This window comes from Athene noctua, chromosome 25, assembly GCF_965140245.1.
Source record: "Athene noctua chromosome 25, bAthNoc1.hap1.1, whole genome shotgun sequence".
Classification (NCBI taxonomy): Eukaryota; Metazoa; Chordata; class Aves; order Strigiformes; family Strigidae; genus Athene; species Athene noctua.
Genome location: NC_134061.1, coordinates 1149417 through 1161567, shown reverse-complemented (window position 1 = coordinate 1161567; position 12151 = coordinate 1149417). Strand labels below are relative to the sequence as shown.

General features: G+C 69.4%; 1 protein-coding gene across 1 annotated transcript; it reads left to right on the top strand.

The window, feature by feature from the left end:
- The first annotated feature begins 1628 nt into the window (after nucleotides 1-1628).
- Nucleotides 1629-10810, top strand: IGFBP4 (insulin like growth factor binding protein 4). Its single transcript, XM_074927023.1, has 4 exons — nucleotides 1629-2014; nucleotides 7548-7702; nucleotides 7827-7961; nucleotides 8214-10810. Exons 1-4 carry the CDS (start codon nucleotides 1651-1653, stop codon nucleotides 8340-8342), a joined length of 783 nt encoding a protein of 260 aa, XP_074783124.1. The 5' UTR covers nucleotides 1629-1650; the 3' UTR covers nucleotides 8343-10810.
- Nucleotides 10811-12151: the final 1341 nt, after the last annotated feature.

Here is a 12151-nt window from a genome sequence, read left to right as displayed (position 1 = left end):
CTGGGAGGGGAAAAGGGGGGCTGGGGAGTGTGGGGGACACAGACCCTGCCCGCCCCCCTCTACAGCCCCCCTGCCTGCCCGTGGCCTGCCTGCGCATTGGGATGGGCAGTGCCAAGAGAAGATGAGAGTCCTGGGAGCCCCCGTGGCCAGTGGCGCTCTCCAGCCGCAAAACGCGGGTTTGAGCACTAGGTGGACTCACCCCTGAGATGAGTTTGGGGTTCTCAGCCCGGGCTCTGCTCCTCTCGTCCCACCCGCTACACGCGGCCCCGCAGCAGGGCCCCGTCTCCGGGGGTTTAATGACCGTTAGCCGCCGTGAGCGCGGTGCAGGGCGCAGTCACACACCCCGCGCGATGTGGCTGCTCCCTGCACCCTGTGCTCGCCCCTCGGTGCCACACCGGGCCGAGCCGGCTCCCCGTGTCCCGCGGGGTGACTGTCGCCTTCCTGACGGGCTGCACCATCTCTCCGTTGGTGGTTTTGCCAGCGTTGGCCAGGGCCGGCGTGGTGACACGGCCAGCACCCAGGTGCTTCTGTGCCCGTGTGTCCCTGGGCCCGTGGGACCAAGGTCCCCGCAGCGCCCAGCGGCTCCTCCACCCATGGCACGAGTTCAGCAGGTCTCTGCCTTACCCCTGGCCACCGGGGATGGGGACAGGGGCTCTCTGCGCCCTTGCCAGCCCCCGCAGGGAGCCGGGAGGGTGGGGGACAGCCCGTACGAGGCCGCTCCAGGCGCCGCAGCATCTCCCGCGGGGCGGGGGGCAGCTGGTGCCCGAGCTCACCCCACCCCGGGCTGTGCCCAAGACCCCCCTGACACGTCCGGGAGGGTCCCCCCCGCCTGCCCCGACCCTGCGCTGGCCGAGAGGCCCCTGGGCGCAGCTCACGGTTCACCAGGCCCCCCGGTAATGCTGGGGGGGGGGACACGGGAGCTGGTACCTGCCGCCTCCCGGGGCCTCCGCCCTCCCCCGGGGACTGCGGGGCTTGGCGGGGCCGGAGCGGGGGGATGCTCGGCCCCCCCGCCTGCCCGTTTTCCGAAATAGCCACTAGATGCCGGCACCTTTCAACTTATCCCGGGCCGGTGCGGGGCCGGGGGGGCGCGGGGAGCCGGCGGGGCCGCCCCGGGGCGTCCCTGGCAGACCGGGGCTGAGCTGCCCGTGATGCCGGTGTTACCGGCACCGCTTCTGCTCCCGCCGGGGACCCCCGCGCCCGGGGCCCGGAGCCCACCCCGGGCTGCCCCACGCTGGGGGTGTCTCAGCCACAACCCCCGGGAGGCAGCCCCGGATGCTCCCCGCCCCTCCCAGTTCACCCCAGTTGCTCTCCGGACCGGGCGGGGAGGGTGTCGGGGCGGCTGCCGGGGGCTGCGAGCGGGCGGCGGGTGGGCTTCGGTGGGTTGGGGGGTTGGGGGGGGGCGCGCAGGGCCGGGGGTCTCCGCGCTACCGGGCACCGGAGCTGCCCCGGCGGTGGCCCCGGTGCCGGAGCCGCCGGTGGCCCCGTCGGCGGGGAGCGGTGGCTTCCCGGGGGCGGCGGGGGCGGCCCCGCCGGTGGCCCCGGTGCCGGCGGCGGGAGGTGTGGCCAGGGGCCCGCATAAAGCCGCCGCCGCCGCCGCCAGCCCAGCGCCGCCAGCCGCGGAGGGGGCGCGGAGGGGGGCGCGGAGCCGCCATGCGCGGGGCGACCGGGCGAGCGCTGCCGCTGGCCCTTCTGCTGCTGCTGGCGGCGGCGGCGGGGCCGGGGGGCGGCGAGGAGGCGATCCAGTGCCCGCCGTGCTCGGAGGAGCGGCTGGCGCGGTGCAAGGCCCCGCAGGGCTGCGCGGAGCTGGTGCGGGAACCGGGCTGCGGCTGCTGCGCAACCTGCGCGCTCGGCCGCGGGACCGCCTGCGGCGTCTACACCGCCCGCTGCGGCGCCGGGCTGCGGTGCTACCCCCCCCGCGGCGTGCCGCGGCCCCTCCACACCCTCATGCACGGGCAGGGCATCTGCACCGACCTGGCCGACGTCGAGGCCATCCAGGAGAGCCTCCAGCCCCCAGGTAAGGGCGGCCCCGGAGCGCCGGAGGGGCAAGGGGGGGCTGCCCGGGGGGGTGTGTGTGTGTGTCACTCGCCCCTCGCCAGGTTGGTGACGTGACCCCCCCCGTTTGTACCCGCCGCTGGCCTGGCACCAGTTGAGGCTGGAGGGACCCGGTGGCGGGACGGGACGGGGCGCCCCGGGGACGGGCACACGCGGAGCGGAGCTGCCGAGCGCCCGCCGCCGGGTACCAGCGGGTCACTCCTGTGCCACCCTTAGCCACGGCGGTGCCACCCACGGCCGGTGTCACCGCGGGGCGCTCCGCAGGGGCTCGGTGGCCTGGATGGCACCCGCGGCCCCTGGGGACAGGTCCCAGCTGCCAGGGACGCGCCCGTCGCATGGTGACCCCTGCGCTGCCCCTTCCCCGGGATGCTGCCGGCGGCTCTGCCTGTACCTCTGCCTGCACCGCCGGGAGGAAACAGGAAAGAGGCCTCGGGGCACCTGCTTCCCTCGCAGGCGGGTCGGGCTGGGCTCCGTGCCGGGGCTCTGCCGGCAGCCGTGTCCTTCCCGCACCGTCGGGGCAGGGGGGTGCAGGCAGGGCCAGGCCGGAGGAGCCGCCTGCCTGTAGGCTCTGCCTGCCTGTAGGCTCTGCCTGCCTGTGTCTGCCCCAGGACCCTCGTGCAGGTGCTGATGGTGGCCCCTGGCCACCGCCCGGGTGCCTGGGGAGGGTCTGAGGGCCGGGAGCGGAGCTGGAGCCCAGCCCCAGGGCTGCCGGCGCAGGTCGCGCCGCGGTTTGACAGTGGGAGCGGAGCCGCTGCCGGGGGCTGCGCCTGGAGACCCGGCCCCAGGGGCTGGGGAGCAGCGTCCCGCCACGGGACGGTTCGTGAGCTGCCCTGGGCCTGTGTCCCCGCCGGGGTCACCCGGAGCTCCCCGTGGGGCCGAAGGGGCCAGATCCCAGCTCCGTTCCCGCTTCACACGGCTGGTCCGTGGCAGCTCCGCTGGTGTCCCGGTGGCGAGGAGTGTCCGTCACGGCTGGGCCCCCCCGCGGCCCCTCTCCGGGGACGGGAGTTTGCCGCGAGTGCTTGGCACGGGGTCCGCTGCGGAGACCCCCTGCCCTGCCTGTCTGTCCTCATCCCACATCCTGCAGGAGCTGTCTGGGCTCCTTGGCCCGGGGCGGCGTCGGGCTGCCAAGGCCTGTTGGTTTTGGCTGTGCCCCGTGTAACGCAGCATTTTTTCCCAGAGCCTTTAGGAAACAGACTTGCAGTTTTTTCCCTTCCTTCCCGCGGTGTTTTGGCCTTGCTGGGGACGGGTGGGTGGCCGTGGGAGCCGGGCTCGCCCGCCGGGCACGGTGCCTGCCTGCCGCGGCGCAGGTGGCAGGACGGGGGGGTGGGCAGCGGCGAGCCCCTTCGCCCCGGACACCCCCAGCGCTTTGCTCGGTGCAGAGGTCCCTGTGGGACGTCCCAGCTGCAGGTCCCTGTCCCGCCGCGGCAGCCCGGAGCTGGGGGGAGTGTGGGGGCTGCAGGCTCCATCGCTCCCACCACGGCCCTGCCCGGCACAGCGCGGGCACCCGCCACAGCTGGGGCGTCCCACGGGTCCCCTCTGAGGAAGCAGGAGGGAGTTCAATACCAGTTTAAGGGCAGGGGCATACGGAGCAGGTGTCCCCCCGGCTGTGCCCGTGTTCCCTGGGTGCCGGGCGAGCGGAGGCTGCGGCGAGCGGACGGCTGGGAAGCGGTTAACTCGGTTAACTCGTACAGTAAACACTTTGTCTGGGGGCTCGGCCCGGGGGGCTCCGCATTCCAGGGAAGAGGCTGGGATGGCGGGGGGCTGGGCTGAGGCTGGGCTTTCCGAGGGGTTGGCCGATGGCTCCATCGCTGGGAGAGAACCTCTCCGCTTGCCCGGGCCTCGGGGCACCCGCGGGATGGGACTTTCTAAGAAGGAGGGTGCGGGCGGCCGCTCTCCTGACGCAGGACCCTGTCCCGAGGCGGGGGGTCTGTGCAGGACCCTGGTCCGTGTGTCCCGCTCCGGGCTGGCTCCCGGGGCACCCCACTGTGTGGCCCTGGGAGCTGCCAGCCACACAGCCTGCGGGTGCCTGGGGGAGGCGGTGGCTGAGCCCGTGTGTGGCAGCCGGGAAGAGGTGAGGACGTTTTTCCCCAGCACACATGATGAGTGATTTCACGCTGGGTAAATAATTACGTCTGGGAAAAACTGACCCCATGGGAGTTGCGCTCATCCCGCGTGGTTGCTGTAGCAGCGGCTGGGATGGATCCTGTTCCCTTCCCGTGTGCAGGGACCGGGAGGGATGGTGGTTGTGCAGCACATGGGCAGCGAGGACGGGCTGGGTTCAGCCCCCGCCCCACGTGCATCCATCGCTGCCCCTTTCCACCCGCTTCGGGGACCAGGCGAGGCTGTTGCCGTGTCCCATCTGTCCCCAGGCTGGGGTCTGGCCTTTGCCCATGCTCGGGTGTCTCTGGGCTGGGTGCTGCTCCCAGCGAGGCTCAGGTCCCTACAGGGAACCAGCTGCACCCCTCGCTCCCTCTCCTGCACCCCGACCTCTCCTGTGGGGCTCACGCCGGGTGCTGAGCCGGGAGGTGCGGATGTGCTGGAGCACGGTGAGGCTCAGCAGCGTGTCCCCGCGGGATGGGGACGCGCCGGGCTTGTCATCCCTGGCCAAGGGGCAGGAGGTACCCGTGCCCCATCCACCCCCGTGCCCCGGTTCGCTGTGCTGCACCCAGCGCTCGGCAGGACGAGCCCAGACTTCCCCGTGCCGGTGCCGGCCAAGTTGAGGGCCCCGGCAGCCCGGAGAGCTGGCGCTGTGCCGCGGCCCTGCCGGGACCACCGCAGGTGACACTGGGGCTGCCAGCGGGGGCAGCGGAACGTGCTGGCACTCACCGCGGCTCATGTGCCGTGTCAGCCCCGGACACGTGGACGTGTCCCTGACGGCTGTGGCACACGTGGGGTCCTTCACACCTGGGCTGGTGGAGAGGGGGGGAGCGGGGCTGGAGCTGGGGGAGCCCCTGACACTTGTCCCTCGTCCACGGACGCACACACGGTCCCGGGGCTTCGCTCATTGCCCCGGGGCCTCCTCCCACAGGAGCGCGCGGTGGAGCCCGGAGCCCTTCGCTGCTTCCTCGGGCTCGACGCCGTGAATCACAAGTTCGTCATGTGACCACCCTCATTTGCAGCTCCCGTTAATTGAAGGCGACGCTGAATGACTCGTTTGTGTCTCCTCTCTGTGGGCGGAGCAGAAGGCCGGGCAGAAACCCTGCTCCTGCCGGGACGGGGCGGCTGGTCTGCGCGGCCGGCGAGGGCAGCGCCCGCTCCGCTCCCATCCCGAACCGAGCAGAGGGGCTTCTCCCCGCCCCGCGCTGCCCCTCGGACACCGACCGACGGCACCGGGGGGGTGGTGGCTGGTTCATGGGCTGCCCAAGGCTGCCAGGCAGAGCAGGGCTGGGGGAGAGGTGTGGGGGGGCTCAGGGGCACCCCGCTGGCGCTGCCGGGCTGGCATCCAGGTTGTGCTTCCCAAGGGAAGTGGGGTGCGCTGGGAGCGGCTCAGGGGGCTGGTGGGTCCCCCCAGGCTCCTCTTTCCACGTCTCTGTGTGCGAGTGCGAGGAGTTTCTTCATCCTGGAGTTTTGCTGAGGGGGGCGGGAGGCTCCTCCAGCTGCCGCCCGTCGCTCAGCGGGTGGGAAAATCACCCCAAGGGCTGCAGCGATGCCCGTCGTGGGGGGGGGACCCCAGAGCTGGCATGCGAGTCGGGTGACGCTGGTTCCAGAGATCTGTCCCCAGAGCCGAGCGCCGGCGAGAGCCGCCTCGCTGCCCGGAGGCACCGACGTTTCATGTGACCTTATGAAAATGTTATTGGCATCTGGTTTTATTTAAGCCGAGATTTGATGCTCTGAGGGCGGCTGGTGGGGGGAGGAGGGGCGTTTGTCCGTGCCGGGGCTGGGTGAGGGCTTCCCCTGGGCAGAGCGGGCAGTGCCGGTGCCCCCCTGGTCCTCCCTTTCCACGGCGCGGGAGCAGCGTGTGGAGGTGCCAGGACTTCGGCGTGGTGGTCCCGGTGGGTGCCACATCTCCTGCCCGGCTCTTCCTGGCGTTTCTCCCCGATGAGGTGCAGGGGGGAGGCGGGGGAGGGAAGGAGCATCCCTGCCCGAGCCCCCTGAGCCCCCGGCTGGGCTCTGCTGCCAGTGCCCTCCTCATGCCGGGGCCCCGTGGTTGGTGGTGCCGGGGCTGGCATCGCTCTGCGCGGGGTCCCGGAGACTTTGGGTTTGTGTTTCAAATTTCAAGGGCATGAGCCATTTCCTGGAAAAAACCTGACAGATTAAACAAAAAGCAAATAATATGAATAAAGGAGAAAGCTTTGATCGGGGCTTCGCTGTGAACTTTAACCGTGCCGCTGGGAGCTGGTCCAGGAGCCCTTCGCTGCAGGGGAGCTGCTGCAGGAGGAGCGATGGGAGACCGGGCTCGGGACCTCGTGGGGATGCGGCGGGCAGGGCCTGCAGCTCCGCTCCTGCGGCAAGGGCCAGCGCCGGGCATCACCCGGCAGCCTCCGTCCCTGGTGCTGTGAGCCCCTGGGTGCTTCCAGCCACGCTGCGCCATCACCGCCCCTCGCCTGCTTTGGGAAGGTTCTTCCCGTTGCCGGCTGCGATAACAGTTAGTCTAAGCCCAACCGCAGGATCAGCCGGGTAGGGAGCCCTGGCCGCTTTCCTCGCCCAGCCCTGGCGCGTTGGGAGTCAAAACTCTGCTCGGGGCTGTGCCTGATGCGGCTGCTCCCCGGGGCGTCCCCCCTCTGCAGGGTGTTAACGGGCCCCAGACTGGGGGGACTGGCAGCTTTTTCCAAACTAAAGTTGCACCGAGAGCTCAGGTCTCATGATGCTCCGTCCAGCTGCCAACATCTGGGATCGCAGTTTGGCTGCGCTCCTGGCGCAGCGAGGATGCCAAGCGCCGCCTTTCGGGATTGGCCCCGCGGGAGATTAACTTTCTTATTCCAGGAATTTCTTCTTTCATGTCTTCACGGGGGCTGTGTCCCATGGCAGAGCACGGCTCCGCTCCTGGCTGCGGCGCCTGGTGCCACCCCGGGCCTGGCTGGTGCTCAGCACCGCCCCGCTGCCCCCGTTCCTGCTGCAGCTCCTCAGAAGCAGATTTTTGGGGGCACTGGCATCTTCCTGGGGGTCCCTGGCTCTGCGTCTGGGGGTCACCTTCCAGCCCTGTGGGCAAGCACCCGGTGCCTGGTGGCACGTGGCTGCCCGGGGCACAGCCAGACCCTCGTGCTGGAGCAGCATGCCTTTGCCGCCCTACAATAACAGACGCGTGGCAGCAAGCCCGTGAATCGTGGCTAATGAGTTGTTAAAACTCCCAGGAGCGTCTCTCGGTGCTGTGGGGAGAGCTCAGCCCAGCGCAGTGGCAGCGGGGGGACCTGGGGGCTGTGCGGACCGGGGAAGGAGGTGTGGGGGTCCAGCAACACCGGCTGCACGTTGTGCCTGGGGGTGCGAGTGGCTCTGGGGCACCGCGGGGACCCCGCTGTCCCCAGGGCGCTGAGTCCCGTCTGCCTGTGTCCTTGCAGAGAAGGAGGAGATCGACCACCCCAACAACAGCTTCAGCCCCTGCAGCATCCACGACCGCAAGTGCCTGCAGAAGCAGCAGGCGAAGCGGGTCAACAACGGCAACAAGATGCGCAACAGCGGGAGCCCGTATCACCGCGAGGAGACGCGGCCCATAGTGAGCAGCCGCGGGGCCGGGAGGACGGGGTGGGTGCTGAGCACCCTGGGACCGTGCTCCAGGGTCCTGGGGCGCTAGGGGTGGTGGCTGCTGGCTCAGTGTCCCCCCCCCCCCATTCCCACAGGCGCAGGGCTCGTGCCAGAGCGAGCTGCACCGGGCGCTGGAGCGGCTGGCCGCCTCGCAGACCCGCACGCACGAGGACCTGTACGTCATCCCCATCCCCAACTGCGACCGCAACGGCAACTTCCACCCCAAGCAGGTAGGGTGGGGGCCGGGGGGGGGCACGGGGAGGGGGCTGCGGATGGATGGGCCGGTGCTGGGGCACGGCAGAGCTCCTGCCTCTGGTGGGACTCACCCTTCGGGTGCTGCGGGGCCCTTTGTGAAAGCCCCGGGGTGGGATGGGGGTGGCAAAAGCCCCCGTGAGAGCTCCCAGTTGCGCCAGCTGGGCAGCCTGTGGGGTTGGGGCCGTGGGGGCCAGGCTGGGCCCCCCTCACCGAACCCGTCCCCTCAGTGTCACCCGGCGCTGGACGGGCAGCGGGGCAAGTGCTGGTGCGTGGACCGCAAGACGGGGGTGAAGCTGCCGGGCTTCCTGGAGCTGAAAGGGGACTTGGACTGTCACCAGCTGGCGGACAGCATGTGAGCGCGACCGCGGCGGCCCCGCGCCGTGCCACGGCCAGCACGCCCGCCGGGGCCGTGGAGGAGAGGGGGACACGACCGCCGAGCAGCCCCCCGGTGTTGGGGGACCCTCGGATCGCCGCTGCGCTCTGCGCCACGGGCTGCCCGCGGGGCACGGCGCCACGCCCTGTGCCATGACCACTAGCCACCACCGCCCAGGGGTCCCCGGCACACGCCAGCGGCTCCTCCATCCCGCCCGGACGCTTGCTGGGACAGACGTGGGGCTGGTGCCAGGCTGCCGGGGTGGAGAGCACCCACGATGCTGCCGCCCCTCGGTGCCGCCGCCCGCCTGCCCCACAGTGACCCCCAGCTTTCACTCTGGTCCCTCCATGCTGCTGCACGACCGGGGGACCCGGAGCCCGGTGGCTGTGGCAGGGGTTCAGCGGCTGCCCCGGCCCAGCCTGGCCCCGCGGGCAGCCACGGACACGCGGCACCTCGTGGGGTGTCGCGGCAGCACCCCCGCCCGCAGTGCCTTGCCGTCAGCGTGCGGCAGCAGAAGTGCCTCATCCCGCCCTCCCCGGCGGTGGGAGGCTGCCCACCAAGGACTCGGGGGGCCTGGAGAGACCCCCCCACCGCCCTGGGGCCTGGGACCCTCCCTGCCACCATCTCACCCAAAGCGTGTGCGTGCGATGGGCATCGCAGCCGCACGGAGCAATAAGAGACCTTCCCCCTCCCCGCTGCCACCCCCCTGCCCCACGGCCCAGCCGAAGCGTTTTCCCCCCACCCATCCTGCCTCCCCCTGCCCCGTCCCCGGGGTGAGGGGTTCGGGCACCCCCAGGCGTGCAGGGGTGTGTCCCTGCGGGCGCTGGCTCCAAGGGGCGGGTCGGGGGACGAGGGTCGCCCAGGAAATGCCTCCCAGCAGGAAGGGCTTCTTTTGTTTGTTTTTTTTTTTTTTTTTTTCTTCCCCAAAGATTTTTAATATTTAAAAAATGTCATTGGTGGGATCTTAAAACTGACTGTGTGGCCCCTGAGGCTGAAATCCTCCATCTCCACGGAGCGGGGCACTGCCGGCGACGGTTTCTGTCTTCTCTTCTTCCAACTTGGCCAACATGACAAAACCGGGACGAATTTCTGGAACGTCTCAGTGACGGGATCTGCAGATTTCGCCAGCACAAAGTTCTCAACTGAGAAATTGTCGCTATTTTTGTAGGGTGTTTTTTTTTTTCTTTGCTTTTTTTTTTTTTTTTTTAAGCTCTTCTGTAGGAGCCAGCTGAATTGGAAATTTTTCACCTAAACGTCTTTTAGGTGAGAAATGGCCATACGAGGTGCTGTGGCAAGCATGCCAAAGACAGAGGGGATTTTGCCAATCACCACCCCCCGACCCACCCCCTGGCTCCGTGGCCACAGTGGGAAGTTTCGGTTTTCCGTGTGGGTTCGCCCTGACCCACACCAGTGGGTGCCGAGGCCCCCGATGGGAACAAAATGTTTCAGTTTTAGTGAAACACCCTTCTGCCCCCCTGGAGCCCAGCAGGTCCCTGGCGTGGTGCCGGTGGGGACGTCCCCGCGTGCCTCGGGGTGGGGATGGGGATCGGTGAGTGCCGCCGGGGCTGGCGAGGGCAGAGAGAGCCGGGATGTGTCCCCTGTCACATCCCCTGTCCCCAGGTGCATGTGTCCCAGCGTGGCCCCAGCACCTTCCACCACGTGTCCCGTGGGGCTGCGCCCCTGCCCCTGCCCCGCCGCCAACCGCCGGCCCCGGCGGGGTCCCGTGGAGCTGCCGAGCCGCTGGCTGCATCCCTGCTCCCCGCCTCCTGCCAGACCCTGCCTGCCCTGGCCACGGACCCCTGCCTGCCCTGGCACCCTGCTGGACCCCCTGCCTGCCCTGCCAGACCCCTGCCTGCCCTGCTGCCCGCCCGGCTGCACGTGGCCGCGCTCCGAAGAGGCTGCGCCCAACTTCTAAACCGGGTCAGTTTGCCAGGCTGGGGGTCAGCGAGGATGGGGGTCCTCATCCTGCAGACCCCGCAGCCCCCCACTGCAAGGATGGGTTCCCGGGGTGCGGGGAGGTGGCGCTGGGGCCCGTGGCCTGTCCCGGTGCCACGGCGGGGTGCAGGACGCCGTGGCAGCCCCGGCCCAGTGCACCCTACCCGCACGCAGCCCGCGCAGTGCCGGCAGACCCAGCGGAGTCTCTCCAGGTTTTGGGGTGGCCGGGGGGTGGCCGGGGACACCAGCACTCTCCAGGGCACATTTGTGTCTGGCTCAGAGGGCTCCAGCGTTTTATATCGTCTCTCCTGTAGTTTAAGGCCGTATTTACACACGATCATACCCCAGCGTAAGGGTCCCCAACCCCAGCGGCGTTTTTTCACGCCAGTGTGATTCCTGTCAGTCCCTCCTGGGCCAAGCCCACCCCTTCGGACTCCTGTGTAGCACCGACCCTCTTTTACAGTAAACTTGAACCTTTGTATCGTCAAAAAGAAAAAAAAAAAAGGTAATTACTATATTTAATTTCCCTGTTATTTAATGTGTTTCTATCGAGTGTGTTTTATCTTCGCATTGCTTTGAAGAAAAGGGGTGGGGGGAAGCAAAGCAGAGGAGCGAGGGGTCCAGGGGAGCCCACCCAGCTGGGCACTGGTTCCTGCAGTGCCGGGGCGTGCTGTGTGGAAACGCTCCCCTTCCAAAGGAGCCGAATTAAACCAGAACCCGCCCGTGACCGCAGCCCCCTCCCGCCGCTGTGTCGAGCCCTGGCAGAGGGTGCAGGACGGCACTCGCAGCCCCGACCCCGGCAAACCGCATCCCTGGGGATCGCCAGCGGGTCCAGCCTCGGCCCCAAGAAATGCCGGTGCCGACGAGGGGGGGCAGAACACGCCCAGGACGAGGGGTTCAGGGCGTGCGCCCACGAAAGCCTGCCCAGGGACTTTGCTACGGGGGCTGGTGGCCAAGCGGCTGCAGGTGGCTCCAGCTCCGATCCCCCAGCAAAAATATTTGATGTTTTTTTCCTCCCGCTGCCAGGGATGGGCACTGGGGAGAGCAGCGTGGCTGGGGGGTCCTTGGTGGCAGTGGGGGACATCGCCCCAGAGTGCTGGGGGGTCCGTGCTCCCCAGGAGCCCCCCGGTCCTCTCCCTGAGCTCCCCTGGGTGCAGCTCGGCGCAGGCTGCGCCCCGGGCGGCTCCTCAGACCCCGCCGGGCAGGGCCCTGCTTTGGGCACCTCCGAAGGCTCCTGCCAGGGGCTGGGGCTGGGTAAGGGAGGGCAGGGGGAGCTGGGGAGGGCGGGGGGCTGGATTTGTGGTGGCTTGGAAGGGGAAAAAATCCCTGAGGTGAGAGTGTTTGGTTTGTAGGTCCCGGGACAGGGCTGTGGGAGCGGGGCCAGTGTGGGGCTGGGGACTGGCACTGGGTGTCCCACCGGTGCGGGGACAGGCCCAGTCACTGTCCCTGACTGGGCACCTGGTTCCCCCCCACCTGGGGGACACTGCTCCTGGTTCGGGGTTCAGCAGCCCCAAAAGCCCAGACACCTCCAAAGCCTCAGGAAGAGCTACACGGAGCAGGGATGGGGCGGGAAGATGATTTCGTGCCTCCTCGTGAGCCCCAGCTCAGCCTCCGCTCGGTGCCGCGGCGAGGACAGGGAGGATCGTCACCGCCGGTGCCTGGAGATGGTGCCAGGCTGGGATGAGACGCTGGACGGGCTTCACAGTTCAGGGGAGGACAGGGACAGGCACCGGCTGGTGCCAGGGCGACGTGCTGGTGGCCAGGCCGTGCCAGCGGCCTCGCAGAGCCGCAGCCCACGGCGCATGGGCACGCGTGCCGGAGCCGGTACGCACCGAGCATCGCTGGCTCCGCGCCGCG

Excerpts from the sequence above, each read along its gene's own strand:
- IGFBP4 (XM_074927023.1), top strand. The coding sequence starts at position 1,651 with ATGCGCGGGGCGACCGGGCGAGCGCTGCCGCTGGCCCTTCTGCTGCTG. Across the intron at positions 2,015-7,547 it reads GGAGAGCCTCCAGCCCCCAG|AGAAGGAGGAGATCGACCAC; the intron begins GTAAGGGCGGCC and ends GTGTCCTTGCAG. Across the intron at positions 7,962-8,213 it reads GCAACTTCCACCCCAAGCAG|TGTCACCCGGCGCTGGACGG; the intron begins GTAGGGTGGGGG and ends CCGTCCCCTCAG.